Below are 21,764 nucleotides of genomic sequence, written 5' to 3' on the forward strand. Positions count from 1 at the left end.
TTCTCATTATACTCAAAAAGGAAATTGAAGTAATAAAGTTGAGGTATACAAAAATAACACGTTTTTATGCCATTAATATTCAAAACAACCCAATAAAAATGTTTCCCATTGTATATAGTAATATATTACTTTTCATATTACTTTATAAATCGTCGTGATAAAAATGTAATTATTACAATTTAATTTTAAAATTAAGAACACACAAATCAAAATCGGTTCATCTGTTCGGGAGCTTTGATGCCACAGATAGACACGTCAAACTTATAATACCCTATCGTTTCTCGTCCAGAGTATAAAAATGGAATCGTGTCAAATATCAATAAGGTTGCGTGATTTCACGCGATTAAGGTTTATTATTATAAGGTGTGGCGACAGTTCAATTTGATAAGCCACACCTGTTTCATGTCTAAGTAGTCATAAAATGTAATAACTCAATTAAGGAAAACAAATCGAAAATGCTGCTTTTCACTTATAACATTCATAATAGCACCTTTTTATTATGGTTTCACTATAAATCATATGTATACCTTATATATTTTTTTTAATAATCTTATCACATGGTTCTCAGGAAAAGATTTATACAGGTTTACTGGTATCAAACACAAAATCTTTCACCTACTTGCTCAGACCATCATCACTGAACTATTTTTCCAACGACAATGGACAACACTGAAATCGTGAAAAAAAATCTGTTCCTTACGAAATTATTGTAATTACCTACCGCGTCAAAATGTGTGATTATTTTAAGTAAAGCGATTTCGGTGTTGGTCGTATAGGAGAAATTGTACAGTGTGAGAGCCTGTGCAAGTAGGTAGCTTTTGCGTTTGATACCAGTTACACTGTATAACGAAATAGTCGAACGAGAGAACAAATGTTGGTACCTTCGTATTGATATAATGAAAAACATAGATGAATGTTGGTAAGTGGAAAGGACTCTTTGCCTACCCCCCGGGTAAGAGGTGTTATTTTATGTATGTAAATATAGTTAATTTTTTAGGAGCTAAATTAAAGGTAAATCTTGATATGCATTTTTGTTAAAAGAATTAATTTTGCTACTTACCGTAGTTTAATATACAAATTTATTTTAGATTAAAAGACATTCAAGATTGTTAATCTTTTTTCAGTAAGTACTTATAGAAATGACTTCTTAAATGTACTGATAACTTACGCAGCACTCCCGAAATTGTTTGGCATCGATGGGAGAAGTGAAGTTTAAGCCCCAGGTGTCGTTGGTCATCGGGTCCTTCCAGTACACGAAGCATTCCGAAGCCTGGCCGATCCGAGTGCCTGGAACGTGAAATTAGGAGGATAAGTAAGAACCTAAGTAAACACTTTATTGTTCATTCAAGAGAGCACATCAAAACATGAAACAATAAGTACGTAGGCGGGCGTATCCCTGAGTGGGATCCTCTTCAGTCGTCAGCCTTTGACGATAGGTAATTAATTTTCAAATTAAAAAAAAAAACTGTTTAGTAACGAACTTGGGATACTTAATTGTTGAAATCCATTTCTATAATAAAATATAATAAGAAACGAACGAGGTCAAGGAAGATAAAATGTGTAAGTGTCTGTAAAAATAAAAATATATATATAAAACATTAAAAAAAAATAAGTTATTTAATACTTATAATTTAATACAATTGATTTATCAAAAAGATCTTTATTTTAAACATTATTTATTTTGATTTATTACCAGATGCAATATGGACTTATCAATGCGTTAATAAAACAGTAAAAATGAAATTTCTGTAAATTAAATTTAATTACATAAAAACTTGGCGATGAGGAAACAATAGTAGGGTAAGAATTTGAAAAATAAATCTGATTTCACACTAATTACACGCTAATTGCAGTTTACGGGACGTATCCGAACGAAATATTTTTTTTTATTTTAATCGAATAACTTGATCACTTCATGCAACTAAAGAAAACATATAAATTGCACCCTAATAAAAATCGTTCATCTACGTCTACGTAAACGAAGACTTGAGTATCAACTAATATTACTCATATTTTTTTAAGAGAGCCCTAGTTTTTTGCCTTTTCATGACTATTATAGTAGAATTCAACACCTATTTCAACATTATGTATTAATTGGTTAAAATACATACATACATTTGTCGAGTATTTATTCCTTTCCGGGAGACAGAGTGAACAGTCTCGATAGATATAGATATAGATAGATTTCTAAACTATAGATTTGAGATTCAGATGGCTACAGGTTGCTAGCATGTTACTAGCCCATCACTTAAACGAAGAATCATAAATTTATTAGCTTCAGTCTTAATCTGCACGATAAGAAAACTGCAGTAGGTTTTTTCCTCGCTATCAGATAACCATGGAGTATTGCACTAGATTAATGAGGCTATTTAATAGAAAAATACACTGTATTGAAAAACCAAATATAAATACATACTGACACCTAATAAAATCTCGAACAAAATATGTGAATTTAAAATTCAGTTAAGAGACTACACCGTATTGGATTCCAGCCGATCACTTTTTGCTACAAATTTAAAACTAGGTTACTGATACAGCGGGTGTAAGAGTATCTTCCCAATTGCTCTCGTAAAATGTTTTCTAAAAGCGTAAAGTTACACTTCAGATAAAAGAGCCTATTTTGAGAGGTATTAAAAAACGTTGCGTCATATTTATTTTATAATGGAACTAAAGAAGAATCATAAGTCTGGTATAAATCTTGTGATACAAGTTTGTTGTCTGATTGTCATCTTTGCGGAAAATATGTATAAAAAGTTTATAAATAACTGATTGATTTCCTTTAATAATACGTTGATAGTTAAGGGAAATAAATAACTAGCTTTCACAGTCACAGTTTAGCCTTCAGTGGAAATCCATATTCGGTTGAAAACATCTGGATACTTAATCATTTTACCACATTTTCAGGCCCCTACTTAAGAATCTCTGGATAAGATCAGAATTTTCGTCATCCAATAAGCTCTAAACGTCTATCCATAATCACATACTTAAAAAATATTAGCTTCAGTGGAACTAAATGTCCCACACATTTAGTTCCACTGAAGCTAGTATTTTTTTTAATTTTACAAGGAAAGATTTAGTAGCTGAGATGACGCTTGGCCTAGTTTAGATAATATCGTGACAGACCTTGTTTTTGTGAACTTACAAATTTAACTTCAGTTTCGGCAGTTTAAGGTATAATTTGTGGTTAAATGGTTAAACCTTTAAGGTATAGTTTACCATTTAACAAGCCACTTTTTTTAACTTTAGGATACTACTGACTAGATATTACCCTGTATGGTAATAATTTAATTAAGGTACATTCTTTAAAGCCTTCCTCTTCCAACGTTTCCATTGAGACCGTTTTTTTTTACTAAACAAGCCTTACTATTCGACTAATCTTTGAATTTTTAAATTTTGTGACATAATTATCTTTATCTTAATAAATAAAGAAACATTCAAGTCTTACCCGGCTGGATTAGTCGCACATCGAGGATCTTATCGACTTGTGAATTGTAAGCCGTGATGTGGAACACGCACTCGGGGGAGTCCTGGATGCAGGCGATGTTGACGGGCACCAGGTCTTCGGAAACTTGTTGCCATTTCACAGTGCCGGCCCCGCTTGCTGACACGTGGAACACTTCCGCCCATAGTCTGGAAATGTTTGATAATATTACACATTTTTTGACATTTATTGCAATCACGGTATTTTTTATGTAGTTAAACTTTGCTGTGTGGTAAAAGTGCTGCGTGGCTTCCTAGCCCAAATAAAAAATGTGATGCACAGGGCCCTGTCTCTAACTCCTACAGACATTCGGTCATGTACCAATGACTTTTGCCCTGGTTTATGTATATTAATTTGATTGCTATCCGAGGGTAAAACTGTGAAACCTTCACATTCATGTAACTGAATTTATTATTACCACGATCCAATATGGGTTAGGTTCCCCTGCAGAGCTTGCAAAGATCAGATGCGAAGGACGGGTCATAGGCGCACCTCAGGCTCCTCTCCAGAGAAGTAAGGATAGAACGGGGACCAAAGCCAAGGGAATAATGATGAGGGATCTTATCTGGTCAAGAGCTTTTAATGAATACCGGAATGAATTTCATTTAGACTTCCATATTAAACTTATACAAATGTCAAAAATAACACAATATCCCATTCGAACTGCGAATAAACCTAATTTCCTTCAGTCTATGCATAAAACATAGGTATTCTAAGTGCCTTACTTCGTTAATTAGGTCAACCAATAAATTATAGTTGAAGTTAATTTTGCTGGCTAGCGTGCAGACATCATCTGGTAGAGGGAGTTTTAGTACGTACATAAAAATCTAGCCTCTTTCCTGGACGGGTAGACATAGACTACATATTTCCACTTCCCACGATCCCTGCATACTTTTTTCGCTTCGTCCACATTGACACAAGCTCGTCGGCTTCGGGTTACTTTTATATATTTCGTACATTTCGTACCTCGCGTGACAATATATATTAATGATGAACAAACTATCCCAACCGTGCCCGCAGTCCGCAACGCATTTTATGACATCATGGGAGAGCAGATTCCATACATGTTTTAGTACCAGGCATGCAAAGGTTCCTGTTTACCCACTGGAAGTCAGGTCACATATATAAGGTTAAACAATAATATATTAATACTTTTAGAAAAACCTCATCCTCGCCATCCTATATTTTTCTATTATTTCTTCTTCATATATATATATATATATGAAGTCACAGTTGTAAAAGCTCTTAATACACGTGTTTAAATGTTAATCTAAAATGAGTAAGACCTAATTAAGAATATCACAGATTACAATTAGCTGCAAGAATTATGGGGTCAGTGAACAAAAATGACTTAAAAATGTCATTTTAACTAATTTTTCTCACATAATTCTATGTAGTCGATTGAATATGCGAAACCTATATTAAAGTAAACGGAAAATATTTAATTATTAAAGATACGAATAGCGATTTTTTATATCGATGGTGATGCCAAACACTCAACCTAATGTAAGTGCTAAAATCAAAAAAACAGATATTTTCATCACAATCTCCGCACTGTAAACCAAAAAGTCACTTGTGCAAGAAACGCGCATTACACGAGCCGCGTTTGTTTACTTTACTATTTTGGTCTGCTTATGTTACCTCTCTATATGTGTTTCTCGTCAACCTAAATGGTCCTTCGTCCCATACTTGTGATGATGATATGTATCGATACCAATTTTTAATGCAAATGTGCCGCTTGGTGACAGATTTCGAAGAAATATTGTTTGGAAGTAATATAATATCCTACGTCAAACATAGGCCACTATTTTCTAGGAACATAGGTCGCCAGGCGGATAGTACCAAATACTTTCAAGTCCTACAAAAACAATATGTTTGTCATATCTAACATCAAAATCATAAGAACCCATACCATTAATACCTACCCATCAGAAAAGAATAATGCAGAGTCAGAATTTGATGCCGTAATGAGTTGCAATCAAATGAATTGCCTATTGTACCTGCACTGAAATGTCCACTGAATGTCATCATTAATGTAATACAACACAACTGCTTATATAACCTAAGCTTTATGCATTGCTTTATAAGTAGTTGCTAAAGTTTTAATTTATTGCATAAACTTTACTAAAATGCAAAATTTGTTAAGAAAATAAAGACCAAGTAGAATGACGATAAGGAAGAAGTAGCACAAAGTAGATTACTTAATGGCATGCATGTTCTATTAGAAGTGTACTTTAAGAAAAAAGAGGATAAACTTTAAATTTTCGCAGGAACGGGAAACAAACAAGATTTTTGGTTTTACGTCTGCGGACCTGTAGACCAATCTAGTCTAGTTTATATAAAAGAGAGAACTGGACTGACTGACTGACTTATTAACGCAGTTTAAAACATTTAAAATTAATCTGTTCTAGGAGAATATTTCCCGAAATTACCTCAGGGGCGAAAATTTCGTATAACATGACTATAGCTTGCTCCTCATCTTTATGAATGAGTATGAGGCATGATGGCACTATACTGGTAACACACATTAGAGAAGTTTTGGGTTAACTCATAGATATACGTCCTAGTGGCTGAAGTTCTGTCACGGATTATCTTCATAGCGATAAACCTTGCGTTTAGTTTACTACCCATCTATACGAATGAGTCCAGTAATAAGCGAACTTTAGTAATAATTTAAACTGGCCTCAAAATAAGAGAAGTATAGGCTCACCTCAGTAGATGTCCGTCCCTGCGGCGAGAGTTCTGCCACGGGCTGTCCTCATAGCGGTACGCCTTGCGTAGTATTGGCGCGCAGGAGCACGACGATAGCTTGTTGCCCATCGTGCGCGTGCCGCACTCGGCGCAAACCACTATGTTGCCTGCAAATATTCATTTTATGAACTATTTGATAAAGCATATTTAAATCGTACCCGAAGTTGATAGAGTTTGCTAATGAGAAACGCTATAATGACGGAACTTGTGCAGTTTTGATGTCTCTTGAGATACAGACAACTTCATAAAACGACGACATTTAACACTGTGCAATAACAATAATCAATCAATCAATTCCAATCCATACTAATATGAAACAGAGAGTAGCTATTGCATGGGCACCACTCCCGTGGGAATTTCCCGAAAAAAGTAGTCTTTGTCAATCCTGATATCTCTGTGCCGACATGTCCAGAATAGAATAGATTTATTTTCAAAATTGGATACAAGGTATCACTTATTGACGTCACATCTCTTAAATCTAATTATAACTACTACCGCTTCCAAAGCGCAAGTGTAGAAGAAGCGGCGGAACAAACTACACTGCAGCATTTTCATCGGACGTCAATATACAAATATAGAGCTCTCAAATCTAAATCATGGACGAATGCACATTGTCTACATTAAAAAACATGAATGAATGTAGATCTAGTCCAGACAATCTTAGATTCATTAGTTTTCCCTTTTCTATCATTATTTTTCTGCCAAATATAAATTTCATAGCAATACCTAGAGATACTCGTTCTTAATAAAAAATGAGCCAAGTGAAACCAAACTTGATTTCCTTGATATATCCTTAAAAGTATAGGCAACATTTTAGCACAGAAAGTTGACATCATTTAGATTTACCATTAAAGGTAAAGCCTGAATGAGAATTTATTTACTTAGGGGAAATCGCCTGTTCCATGATTCTATTGAGGTAACTGAACTCCACATCCTATCTATGAAATAGAGTTACCAAGAATTCCTTTGGTCCAAATAGTGTGTTAAGAAGTAGCATATTCTTTTTATCTCTGGATTGCATTTAGTGCTATTATAAAAAACAATGCGGGAAAACTAAATAAGCATACCTGCTTCATGCCTTTGAAAGTACAACCAACCTAGTTAGACGTTAACCTCAGAGTTAACGGCAACGTTCGTAAAATTCGTTACAAACGTTAAACCGTTCTACTCGTATTGTTCTCTGCAGTAAAATGAGTCTAATAGTAGTTGTATGGTGTGAATTTACCCGCGGTCCCGTGATGTCACCAGGTTCCATCGGAGCGCGAAAGAGAATGTCCGCGGTTGAGGCTCTGGGAGCGCTGGGTGCCGTGTCTGTACGGATTCTTCACACTGGCATGCTGAAAATGTTGCAATCATTTACATAATATATAAAAGAAATTATTGTAGATAATTTCAATCCTGATAATGAAGAACTAAAATTAATTTACCTCGAATCAAGTGTAATAATCAAATTTCATTCCATTTCACTTTTACTTTTATACTTATTGCAAAAAAAGGAATTTTAAAACTATTATAGACACTAAATAAAATTGGTGGAATAAATAATTTCATTAAAACAAGTTACATACGAGTATAATAACAACATACTCGTTTGTCAATGTAGTTGGAACTACTTCAGGATTCAAATTATCGCATCATTTAAAACAAAAATATTCAGCTCATACCCAATTACGTTTATTTTATGTCAAGCAGTTAAAATATAAAACCTCACTAACGTGAAATTATGTAATTAATTTTAATCTTGCTAACTGCAAAATATATGTCCCATTTGAGGAGTTCCATATTTATTTCTAAAGTTATTTCATAAAATAATGTATTACTGAACAATACCTACATATTTCAGTTCTAAAAATGCAGAAAATTCACGTTAATAAGACTGTTAGCAAAATGTGTAATGCTTTAATGTTATGAAAGCTGTTTAATATGGATTCGTTTTATGGACATTTAAAAATTTTAACGGTGCTCGGATATAGGAAAGTAGGTACAAATTGCTATATTTCATGAAATATCCTAATTTTTTAATACTTTATTGATTATTTCAAGAATAAGGTATATTATATTGTAATATTTATAAGCATGCAATGAAACTTAACCACCATTTGTTATATAAAATTAAACACCTTCAACCACTTAATAGATATTGAGAAGGAAACACTCAATTAATAATAAAAACTTTAACACAATAATACCAAATAGTGATTGAGTTCATGATTGTTTAAAATTACAGTTTAATTAAGCAGTTTATTGATAAATCATATTGCAAATGCATGCATAAAATGCCGATAATATTTTTGACAGAAAGACTCTATTAACGAAGATGACTATAGAAGCTAAGCTAATCAGCGCTTCTACAAAAATTATTTATTTTATACAATCGGTTATTGACGTGCTATGAAGCTACATATTATGTACACTACTCGTAGGTATGTTGGCGTATGCTGGTTGCTTTAAATGTCAATGCGTACTTATGGCACCACCATACTGATTACTGCAAGGTCTTTACAATTTGCGGTATTGTCTATTTATTCCTATTAGATACTAAACACACCGAAAGATACCTGGTCTGATCAATTGCACATTCCAGCGAACCTTACTACTATCCAATATTAATTAGTTGCGCTCAACACTTAACAGATCGAGATTCGATTAGGGAAGTGCCGGCCATTTCTGGAGTTTCTTCCGAGGAACTTGAATAGTTCATTTGAAATAAGGTCATGTATATCTAATTCAGTCACCATCACTTAACCATAAGCTTAATACCTGTATATTTATACAACCGTAGTGCATGAACATTTGAAACATGGTAACATCTATGAAATGTATTTTTATTAATTCGTATTATCATTTGGCAACTTAATTTATATCCACATCTAATTACCTACATGGAATAAAATATTAACCGACCGAGGTCTGTACATGAAAGATAAAACAAATTATTACAATTTGTATTTGTCCGTCTGTATGTTCGTACTCGAATCACGCGAATATTCCAATTTAAATGCGATTTCCCAGATGTCTTAGACTTGGTCTAACAATTTTTCCCCTACACATCTTACAGGGATTCAACTTTTTGTATTGAGACTGTCAGTGAACTTTTATGGCGAACGAAGTCGCGGGCAACAGCTATTTGCAAATACTTTAAGAAATTATTAGGTCAGTTAATGGTTGTGGTTTACACCTATACTGTTCAATATTTTGATATGGTTACGAAGCCATACATGTTTAACTGTGCGTGCCAAGTTACTTGTGTGGTGTCACATTTACTATAAAGTAACTTAGTGAGCGATAACTTAAACATTTCATAATATAACTAATAACTTTTATATTCCTTTCAGCTTTTCATCAATTATATCAAAGTTAAAACAAGTTATAATGGAAAGGTGTTATGAATTAAACAATGGTAATTTAATGCATTAAAAACAACATATTATATAACTTGGCTTAATTTAATTTGTGTTAACTATTATGTACCTAGGCTGGTAATTACCTTCCTAATCAATATCTATTTAATAATAAAGGTCACATCACAACAACAGTATATTTAAAGTTCTAAGGAGAAATAATACTTTTACTTCTTTCGAAAGAAACTTGGCCTCATGAAACAAACATTGGCAATAAGGAATTGTAGTTAGTATGTGTTCACATATATAAGTTGCTAAAATTGTATCATAACTGATCTGTAACAAGAAACCGTCACCTTCGCATTCATACTATGTCCAGGTTTTTATAGTTATCTTGCTATCAATTACAGAGAGATTTATTCGCTCAGTGCGCAGTAGGTTGCAAGTATTTTAAATATAGTTGTATGACCACATACGTTATTATTAGAACACACTTAACACATATGTACTAAATAGGTCATTAATTCAAATTTAAATTTCGTTGGTTTATTTAAAACAAAAATGTGAACATGCATGATACTTATTGCTTGAAATAATTTACTGTGCATTAAGTTTCAAATAAGTCTGACACAAAGTTAATTTATGTATTTATTTAAAGGTAAAGTACCAGTTAGAAGACATTCACGAGGAGGATGGGGGTACAAACACTCCATGTGCAAATTAATTTAAAGGTATTACGAACCTCGAAATTGTTCCAATTTTGCGCAGAAAATTTAGCAGCCTCCACGCTCTCTTTAGCACCCATATTTATGAAGTCGTGAGATCACTCGAATGAACTATGACAATCGGTGTTCGATGCGAATGCTTTGAATTCGTGACACTAGTGTGCACTACAACTGTTCTCTCTGCTGAGAGTAGAGTTTAATAAGCATTAAAATACCTCTAGCTATCGTCGGTCGTTCGCAAAGTTAAAAATTCACAGCGTTGAATAGTAAATGAGGGGTTGTGTATGTTGCAGCAAGCGATCGAGCACGACACGGCAGCGCACGAGCGGCGCGGTGCAGGCGCGGCGTGTAAACACAGCCAGCTGCTGGCCGCCGCGGGCCCGCTGCCTGACTGACCGCTCGCCTCACGCTTGCCGATCGCTTCACGCCTACCCAACACTGCAGGCACCGCACTACCGTCCGCCGCCTAACACCGAAACCTATCTAGAGCTAACGGGGCCAACTAAACTTTCGATTAATTCTAATATATCTCAGTGCGCAGGATGTAATTGGCACGGTTTGGCGAGCGGTGCGACTCGATGACACCGGCAGCTCGGCTAAACGTCAGAGCAGACTGGGTCGCTCTTCAAGCGTGCGTGGCGGCACTATGTGCGCACAGCCGCGCGCCGCGCACCGGCCGCCGCCGAAAGCCGAGACGCAGCGACGCCCAAACCTAGCAGAAGATATGCCGGCCAGCGCCCTCCGTATCATCTCGCAAACACGACATCGGTGCCATAGTGCTTCGAGAAATTATATTTTCAGAATAAATCAGTATAACAATTATTCATCTACGGCTGTACATGGTAGAGAGTTTTGCATACAAATAGTGTTAATCATATTGAGATTATGAAGATCATCAATGGACGTCCGGAGCGGTGCGGCGTGGGGCGGGAGATGCGCGCGCACGCTCTGAGACAACATTCGATTTTGGTCCATGACTGTTGGATGTTTCCACCAGAGCTTTAATAGTTCATTCTAGACGACAGCAGGGTGCACGAGTACTTATTAACTTTAATTTGACAGAGATACAAATGCACTATTTCCATAACATAGACTACAATGTAAAAGACACGAGTGATCGTGTCTTTTTCGCCTAATTTTCGGCATAGATCTCTTTGACATTTAACTTCCGACGTACTTAAATATTCGTTAAATTGGACTAAAAAAATGGTTGATATGTTTTAAAAAAATTGCCTAAGTTGTCTTATGTAAATGTTTCCTGAAACTTCTGTTAATATCATTAAAATGAGTTAGATTTTTTTAATGCTCTTCTTCGCGTATTTTATGCGCTAGTAATGATGATTACACCTGATGAATATCTCATATAATATTTATCGAAAAACCAGTCAAATTTATTTCTAGTCACGCATAGTGAAGGGTTCTATATATGCCAATAAGGTGTTGTATGTTAAAGTTAAACAAAACTAATGAGTGAATTTAATACAATTCATAAAATATATCTACTTTTAAAAAATTAGGCTTGACCATAAGTACTAAGGTAATTTGGATAAGTTTAATATTTTACTATTTCATAAAATATACAAGGTTACGTAGAAAATAAAAACCTTTAAGGTTTTTTTAATTAACAAAGAAGTCCTTAGTTTCTTTCACTACAATCCTATAATGTTTATAGATGTAGAAAATATCATCTTAAATTTCATCCTTGACTATGGAACCAACCTATAAAATACTTTGGAAATACCAAATAAATTCATAGTTCGTAGTTATTTGCAAAATTGGTAAATTTATATTTCTACTTGGAACAGTTTACCTACATTCTCAGTTTTACTACTAGTCCACTATTTTTTTATAACGCTTAGTAATAAGAAAGTTCTTTCGTTTAAAAATACTAACATTTCAAAGGCAGCATAGCCGATGCTCTCAACAGCATTATCTACAACTATAGATTATCCTGTTGCAAGCATCGGCTTCGTACGATAGTAAGAATGCGCCCTTAGTCTAATCTGGCTAGAGTTTGCAGTGGCCCCGTTTATCTGGTACAACGGAGTACGCCATTGTTGTCGTCGGTGCTGATCGTCGCTCAAAGTGCTCGTATGCCAAACTATTTACTTAAATACGAGTAGGTCACATGCCAAAAGCGATAAGAGCGATCTATGAATATCTATCCTTCTATGGCGTTATGTTCATGATAGTACACAAATAATAATAGTTGAACAGACAAGCAGACTACATCAGATTATGATTGTTAAGTTTTTATACGTTTCATTAAGAAAAAATATAAGAAATTTGCAGAATGCATTGAAACTAAATCTATACATATTTCTTGTACTTACTTATAAAGAGAAAAGTATTTAAGTTTTTTGTTTCTTGGTTAGGACCGATTTTGATGACATCTGGCACAGAGACTTCTTTTTTTTAAAGCTCCACACAAGCGAAAGATAGATTGTATTTTCATTTGTTAATTTTAAGGAAATTTGACACAAATCAAAACCACTGAGAGAAATAAAGACCATTTTAATTTCAAGAAATTTTAACGGGATCTGAGCCCCGGACTAAAATCTTGTAATAAAGCAAAAGACATACGTATTTTAACCAATCTTGAAGGAAGCGGATCTTCTTGTCTCTATGTTAAGTTAACGACAACAACAATTATGGTTAAAGGCGTTCATCACAAGAGTGAGTGTCAATCAAATCGCCGGATCTTGTTTGCGAAATTAGATTTCGTATCGTTAAACATGATTCTGTGAGCATGACATGAGGTCTGCTTGTCAAACTATTTTGGTGTAAAATTATTATAAGAAGTAGCTTTGTTACTTACAATTTAATTACAGAAAATTTTAATGATAAGAATAGTTTTGGGCTATAAGTAAGATACTTGATCCATAAACTACTAGGCGGATGTTTTGAAAATTAAAAAAAAAAATTCTAAAACTTTTGATTTTATATTTCCGGAGAATATAACATACATACATACATACATACATATAATCACGTCTATATCCCTTGCGGGGTAGACAGAGCCTACAGTCTTGTAAAGACTGATAGGCCACGTTCAGCTATTTGGCTTTAAGATAGGATTGAGATTGAAATAGTGACAGGTTGCTAGCCCATCGCCTAAAAGGAGAATCCCAAGTTTATAAGCCTACCCCTTAGTCGGCTTTTACGACATCCATGGGAAAGAGATGGGAGTGGTCCTATTCTTTTTTGTACTGGTGCCGGGAACCACACGGCATATAACGAATATAAAATAAGTCGCTCCAACTTTATAGACCTATACCTTTTTTAGGTCTCTAATTAATACTCAAACGAACTTAACCGCATACTATTAGAGACATATTTGGCTTTGGAGCAGCAAGTCTAACGGTTTAGCCTACACTACCCATGTTTTGTAAGTTAAGCTTTAGCTCGTATTTCATTGGTCCATGGAATTGGTTATAAATAAATCGGGTCTTGTAATAAAATTTATACTTAATTTGCAAGCATTTAATCTCCGTATAGCAAAAGTCTCTATTTGTCTAAGTGACCCTGTATTTAGTAACAGACAAGAGATTTATAGTTTTTTTGGCAAGATATGGTGAGTTCATTGCAATGTCTGTCTGTCCTGTCCCCAAACCGACTGAAGCAGATTGAAGAAACTGCTTTGCACTCAATTACTGGTAAGTATAGTAGCACAAACCATCCATTGCTTTACTATAAAAATCCAGTTAAACGAGCCTAACCATAGGACGTTAAGTTCTCTTGCGCACCCGGGTAATCAAAAAAGACGTATGCTTCATTATTCCCTACAAAGAAGACATTAGTTTAAAACTCGAAGGTCACGTTTCACCTAATGACTTTTAATGATAAAATGTTTTATTTTTGTATGTATGGTTTTCTGATTAACCTGCGTGTAGGAACATGCCAAATGCAGGTTAATCAAAAAACAGTATAATGAGACAATTACACATTGGTTCAATAGGGTTCTAAAGTGGCGCTGCTTCTTAGGGAGCATACAAACAGGCCAAACACCAAGATAATGCAACAATATTATCTCTCATCTTGAGTCAATGACAAACACTCAAGGTAAGATGTAGAGGTTTAAGGAGATGACGAGCAATGTGTGTTTCCAATTTTTTAGAGTTATTGTTCTTTAATATGAGTCGCAAACTAATGATTACGGTTAATGAAATTTAATATTTAAAAAAAATGTTGTCCTTAGTTACCTACCTAAACTTGTTCTTCATAATACAATATGACTTGTTAATCATTTTACCAATATTTACCAAAATCCAATTATGGAGAACTTGTACTGTTTGAAAGTTAGACTTGTGTGAAATGGGATGCTCCAAACTGCATTAGTAGAAGTGTATCTAGGGCATATTCTTATTATAATAAATTCAATTTTTTGTTCGTTCTATAGTGTGCGTCCATGATGGCAGCTCCAAAAGAATCCTGAAAGTATTTAAGGATTGTTGGAAACCCCCTCAGTAAGGCGACGATAGTGGCTTCACACCGCATAAAAAAAAAACATTTTCTAAATTTTCACTTTAGTTTGTTACTGACATTAAATTCGTAAGTTAATACTACTATTACTAACAGAATATGGACAATTGGACATTTCCGAAATAAAATAATTGAATTTAAATATAAGTTTTTCATGATTTCCGTGACATAAATAGGTCGCCTTTGGGCGTGGGGTCATGCACGTCCATTAACCCGGCCCCTGGGAGGTTAGAGTTACCTTCTCCACTCTTCACTTGGGTAATTCCTGTCTGGCGCGTCTACGTCGCGGGGGTGGACATCTTTCACTCTAGTAAGCTGGAGTGTGTAAATGGCGAAGTTCAACAGGGACCTGTTCTGCGGGGTATAACGCAAAGCCCGTGTCCAGGGGTGAAGACCTCAACGGTGGGGAAGGGCGGAGACAACAGTTGTCGGTACGGCCAAACTAGCGGAGGACGCGAGCCACAGTGGCACACCTAGATCCTGATTGAGAGCAGAGCGGTAGCCATCAGTACCGAAGTGAAGCGCAAGAACCATATGTTCTGAATCGGTTCACTCTTGGATTACTATAGTCACAGAGGTTATAGTACCGCGATGTAGAAAGTAATGGGACTACTACATAATTGATCCCATGAGAGTTGCAATGATGAGTATGCATATAGACAGTGTAAGACCGCCTAGCAATCCGCGTAGCGACCGGCGCCCTGAGCTTTCCGGGGCTGAGGGTGTGAAATGGGTTACCGGCCATCAGTCATGCAGGCAACCAGGCATCTTATGAAAAAATGCTACTGAAAGTAAAAATTTCTACTTAAGAAAAAACCATCGCATCGGTACATGGAATGTACGGGGGCTACTCGACGATGGAAACCTTCATATTTTGGAACAAGAACTTGAGCGATGCTAACTCACCATCACAGGAATTAGCGAGACACATTGGAAGGATAGCGGCCACTTTGACTCAGAGAAACACACTATTTATTTCTCCGGCAACGATAAGAGTAGCTTTTCGAGAGTGGCTATTGCGATCTCTAAACTATGGAAAAACTCAGTGCTTGTATACCACCCTATTAATGATATAATCATCTCCGTTAAACTCAGCGCATCACCAACCCCACTCAACATTTTTCAAATCTAGATCAAGATTTGCCAGGGATGAGGACATAGAAAACTTCTATTGTCAACTTGAGTCTTCTATGTCTAAGATTGGAAACTTGCGACTGAAACTGCAAAAAGCGAGACAAATTAAAAAATCTAGAAGAATAAAAGTGAAAGACCTAAATTCTTTAACCATCTCAATAAAGGACAGACATGCCGCATGGAAAGCATGTGTTGGGAGCATCGACTCTAACTCCTTCTGGACTTCAGCAAAGAAATATATTATAGATGCAATTGCAGAATCACAGCCAAAACACATCTTAGCCAAACGAGAGCACTGGATGACTGAGGATACCTGGCAATTGGTCGAAGAGCGCCGAAAACTTAAAGCCAGAGGCGCTAGCATTACTGAGCTAAATGCCAGGTCAGTTATCATACAAGCGGCTTGCAAACGTGACCGCAATGACCACCTGGGAAAAATGTGTGATGAACTGGAACAGTATTCTGATAAATACCAAACCAAAGACCTCCATGATAAGGTGCGATACATAACACGCCAATATAAACCCAAGACGTGGGTTATTGAGGACTCCGTTGGGGCGACGGTTACGGAGATAAAGGACATTGTGAATGTATGGAAGGAAAATATTCCTGCAATAGCAAATCACTATTTTCTAGCAATTGTTCACCAAGCCTCACATGCGCTCCCCACCAAATACGTGACCGTGAGCCCGACATCATGCGGGATGAAATACGAGCAGCAATTAAACATCTCAAATGCAATAAAGCCATAGGATGTGATGAAATCCCAATCGAAGTGTTTAAGGCGATGGGAGAATCTGGAGTCGATGTCTTATTGACTATCTGCAATAAAATATGGGAAACTGGCATATGGCCGGATGACTGGTCGCAATCCATTTTTATTCCGCTGCACAAGAAAGGGTCCACCAAGAAATGCAACAATTACCGACTCATATCCTTAATATCGCATGCAAGTAAGGTGATGCTCCACATACTTTATACAAGACTGTTGGCCTACCTCTCAAGGCAAATTGCACCCGAACAAGCCGGATTCGTAAAGGAAAGCAGCACTCGCGAACAAATTCTTGTATTGCGTCAGATCATTGAGAAGGTAAGAGAGTTTAATTCAACCCTTTACATCTGCTTTGTAGACTTCCGCAAAGCATTTAACACGGTCATATGGACACATCTCTGGAAGGATGCATCTTATCGCCGTTACTATTCAACACCTACACGGAATACATCATGCGCATTATCTTGGAGGAATGGGACAAAGGTATATCAGTCGGGGGACGCGTGATAAATAACTTTAGATACGCCGATGATACAACACTTCTCGAACAGACTAGAGAAGACATGGAAAATCTTCTGACTCGTCTCGAAACTACCAGCCTCAAATTCGGACTTGCCATCAACCGAGACAAGACGAAGATGATGATAGTAGACCGGGCTGTTGTTCAGTGGAATTAACGTACAGAGCATAGCTAACTGCGAAGTTGTACAGAACTATATCTACCCCGGCTCTCCTATTTCCAGTACTGGAGGATGTGGCGACGAGATCAGACGACGGTGCGCTATCACCAGGTCGGCAGCGGAATGACTGAGAAAGATTTGGGGGGACAGGAGGACTACCAAGAAGACGAAGGTCAGATTGATTAAATGCCTTGTCTTTCCAATTTTCCTCTATGGTGCCGAAACTTGGTCTCTGAGACTGCAGGATCACCGTATAATCGACACATTAGAGATGTGGTGCTGGAGATGCCTCCTAAAGATCCCGTGGACGGCGTTTCGCACCAATGTTTCCATCCTAAAAGAGCCTCATATAAACGACCGACATAAGACCGACTATCTTCATCAGTGCAATTACAAATACTAAAGTTCTTTGGTCACATTTCCCGAAATGAGAACTCGATGGAGAGACTGGTTATTTGGGGCCAAGTGGCAAGAGAACACGCGGCCGATCACCAACTCGCTGGACTGACCTGATCAAAAAAGCTACTGAGTCTACCATGGTTCAGTGTGGTCGCAACATCTGTAACGGGCAGAAATGGAAGCAAATCACTGAGAGAACAGTCCCCGGGAAATAATACGACCCGCCGAAAACCTCTCCATGTACCTCGTCTACGCAACCACGACCACTCTGACAAGAGTGTTCGACTAATAAGAAGAAGAAATAGGTAAAGTTCTTTTACAATATTTTAATTTTCAAGTTTTCAATGATTGAACCCAACTAGTACTCTATATATTAGGTACTTAAAAAACTTGAAGGTCGCGTTAAGCTAGATGACTTTTATTTAAATTATAGTCACCAGAAAAATATGTTTGTTTGGAATTTTCATAAATTTGCTAAGAACATTTTTAGAAAAACATAATTTTTTTTCTCTAAGCTGTTAACAACTTGCCCCTACAACTTGCACACTATATTTTTGTCGAAACTAGTTTTTTGAAATTTCAACTTTGGTCTATTAGGCTCCTTATAACGAAAAAAGGATTTTTTTGGAATTCCTCTCTTAGTGCCAGTTTAGACCACAGGTCTCTAGACTTACTGGTAAGGGCGATGTCTGTGAGTCAGTCATTTAGTAATGGAAAAGTTATTAATTTATAAATGAACTTTGAATTACTGTTACAAAAAAAGTGTCAATTAAATTTAATAAACATAAAGTAACCTTAAGGAAGATCACAATGTCTTAAAACAAAATAAATTACTTAATTACACGATAGAATACACGTAATTAAATACATTACATAAATTTTTAGTTTTAATTTTGACGCTAGAAAAGTATTATATTCACTCAAAAAACGATGGGAAAGTCAATTTAAAGAAATCTAAATTATTCAATTTAAAAAATAACAATGCCCGCTATCAGCGAATAAAAAAAAATGAAACAACTTTAAACTCAGCAGTGACAGCACAATTAAGGATCATTTTGTTATAGGCGTTTTGATTCGCCCAAATAATGAATTATGTATTTCGTGATATCGCAAGCATTTTTTTTATATTGATGCGATTATTCTACCAATAAGATGTTTTAGTTGTTCTGTTACAAAATTAATTATCCTCAAAACGAAAAATTGGTCATAATGCCTATTCTAGACTACTGGACATTCCAGTCATAAGACCTAACATGCTGAGAGGAGTGAAAAGAAGTCTGTGCCTCTCCGGGAAAAGTTGGAAGGCCAACTACCCAGCAAAGGACCCTTTGCGCGAAACGCTACCCGTATCCTAAACTATGAAACGGGCAATATTTATGTGTGTCAGAATGGCGGGTGTACCTCACGGATTTTAATATCTGTTTTGGATTAAAAACGTACCTGATGTGTACCTCAGTGTACCTATCCTAAAAATCTGTGTACCTCCTTCTATGTAAAGATTTTTAATAAAATAGGTACACCCGCGGTCCTGACGTCAGGACCGCGGGTGTACTTCTAGTTAGCATATGTAGGTAAGTAAACTGTATATGTAGATTTGGTACCTCTTGTGTACCTGCAGAAACAAATATTAAATAAATAAAAAATATTAAGGGTGCTGAGAAAATGTAAAAAAACATTTTTTTTCATGTTAAAATTTTCTTTTTCTTTTTTTTGTAACTGGCCAGTTATGACACATTTTGAACAAAACAGAAAAGAAGTTGCACAATACAAATTATAATTAACATATATCAACAACAAAATGTTTATGTATAAATGATCTAGTTCTAGTTCATTACTACAGTATATATTTTATGTAGGTATCCTTCCGAGGCAAGCGATGGGAGTGTTATGACGATCTTCGTAATAATGTAAGAAAAAGCTAAATGTATGATTTCAGAATGTGACCTTTATAGATTGAAATATTTTTTTGTAATATACATAAAAATATATTTTGTGATTTAGGAATGTTACAATTCTGTACATAAATGTATAATCATATACAGACAGACACTAGAGTGATCCTATAAGAGTTCCTTTTTTTTATTTTATTTTTTTTTTCATTTTCTCAGCACCCTTAATATTTTTTATTTATTTAATATTTGTTTCTGCAGGTACACAAGAGGTACCAAATCTACATATACAGTTAACTTACCTACATATGCTAGTTAGAAGTACACCCGCGGTCCTGACGTCAGGACCGCGGGTGTACCTATTTTATTAAAAATCTTTACATAGAAGGAGGTACACAGATTTTTAGGACAGGTACACTGAGGTACACATCAGGTACGTTTTTAATCCAAAACAGATATTAAAATCCGTGAGGTACACCCGCCATTCTGACACACATCAATATATGTGTGTCAGAATGGCGGGTGTACCTCACGGATTTTAATATCTGTTTTGGATTAAAAACGTACCTGATGTGTACCTCAGTGTACCTATCCTAAAAATCTGTGTACCTCCTTCTATGTAAAGATTTTTAATAAAATAGGTACACCCGCGGTCCTGACGTCAGGACCGCGGGTGTACTTCTAGTTAGCATATGTAGGTAAGTAAACTGTATATGTAGATTTGGTACCTCTTGTGTACCTGCAGAAACAAATATTAAATAAATAAAAAATATTAAGGGTGCTGAGAAAATGTAAAAAAACATTTTTTTTCATGTTAAAATTTTCTTTTTCTTTTTTTTGTAACTGGCCAGTTATGACACATTTTGAACAAAACAGAAAAGAAGTTGCACAATACAAATTATAATTAACATATATCAACAACAAAATGTTTATGTATAAATGATCTAGTTCTAGTTCATTACTACAGTATATATTTTATGTAGGTATCCTTCCGAGGCAAGCGATGGGAGTGTTATGACGATCTTCGTAATAATGTAAGAAAAAGCTAAATGTATGATTTCAGAATGTGACCTTTATAGATTGAAATATTTTTTTGTAATATACATAAAAATATATTTTGTGATTTAGGAATGTTACAATTCTGTACATAAATGTATAATCATATACAGACAGACACTAGAGTGATCCTATAAGAGTTCCTTTTTTTTATTTTATTTTTTTTTTCATTTTCTCAGCACCCTTAATATTTTTTATTTATTTAATATTTGTTTCTGCAGGTACACAAGAGGTACCAAATCTACATATACAGTTAACTTACCTACATATGCTAGTTAGAAGTACACCCGCGGTCCTGACGTCAGGACCGCGGGTGTACCTATTTTATTAAAAATCTTTACATAGAAGGAGGTACACAGATTTTTAGGACAGGTACACTGAGGTACACATCAGGTACGTTTTTAATCCAAAACAGATATTAAAATCCGTGAGGTACACCCGCCATTCTGACACACATCAATATATGTGTGTCAGAATGGCGGGTGTACCTCACGGATTTTAATATCTGTTTTGGATTAAAAACGTACCTGATGTGTACCTCAGTGTACCTATCCTAAAAATCTGTGTACCTCCTTCTATGTAAAGATTTTTAATAAAATAGGTACACCCGCGGTCCTGACGTCAGGACCGCGGGTGTACTTCTAGTTAGCATATGTAGGTAAGTAAACTGTATATGTAGATTTGGTACCTCTTGTGTACCTGCAGAAACAAATATTAAATAAATAAAAAATATTAAGGGTGCTGAGAAAATGTAAAAAAACATTTTTTTTCATGTTAAAATTTTCTTTTTCTTTTTTTTGTAACTGGCCAGTTATGACACATTTTGAACAAAACAGAAAAGAAGTTGCACAATACAAATTATAATTAACATATATCAACAACAAAATGTTTATGTATAAATGATCTAGTTCTAGTTCATTACTACAGTATATATTTTATGTAGGTATCCTTCCGAGGCAAGCGATGGGAGTGTTATGACGATCTTCGTAATAATGTAAGAAAAAGCTAAATGTATGATTTCAGAATGTGACCTTTATAGATTGAAATATTTTTT

The 21,764-nt window shown here is 35.5% G+C and overlaps 1 protein-coding gene and 1 pseudogene across 1 annotated transcript in view; one reads left to right on the forward strand and one right to left on the reverse strand.

The window, feature by feature from the left end:
* LOC106131694 (protein still life, isoform SIF type 1) overlaps nt 1–10,657 on the reverse strand; it is a 94,029-nt gene extending 83,372 nt beyond the window's left edge. Inside the window, exons 1-5 of the mRNA XM_060945207.1 lie at nt 10,316–10,657; nt 7,458–7,569; nt 6,192–6,339; nt 3,446–3,630; nt 1,169–1,287 (exon numbers count right to left, since the gene is read on the reverse strand). Of these exons, the coding sequence (XP_060801190.1) occupies nt 1,169–1,287; nt 3,446–3,630; nt 6,192–6,301 (414 nt within the window). The 5' untranslated portion in view covers nt 6,302–6,339; nt 7,458–7,569; nt 10,316–10,657. The remainder of the gene's footprint in view (nt 1–1,168; nt 1,288–3,445; nt 3,631–6,191; nt 6,340–7,457; nt 7,570–10,315) is intronic.
* A 4,766-nt stretch (nt 10,658–15,423) lies between these two features.
* LOC106131684 (uncharacterized) lies at nt 15,424–17,980 on the forward strand (annotated as a pseudogene).
* Nucleotides 17,981–21,764: the final 3,784 nt, after the last annotated feature.

The sequence above is a fragment of the Amyelois transitella genome, chromosome 7 (genome assembly GCF_032362555.1).
Source record: "Amyelois transitella isolate CPQ chromosome 7, ilAmyTran1.1, whole genome shotgun sequence".
NCBI classification, from domain to species: domain Eukaryota; kingdom Metazoa; phylum Arthropoda; class Insecta; order Lepidoptera; family Pyralidae; genus Amyelois; species Amyelois transitella.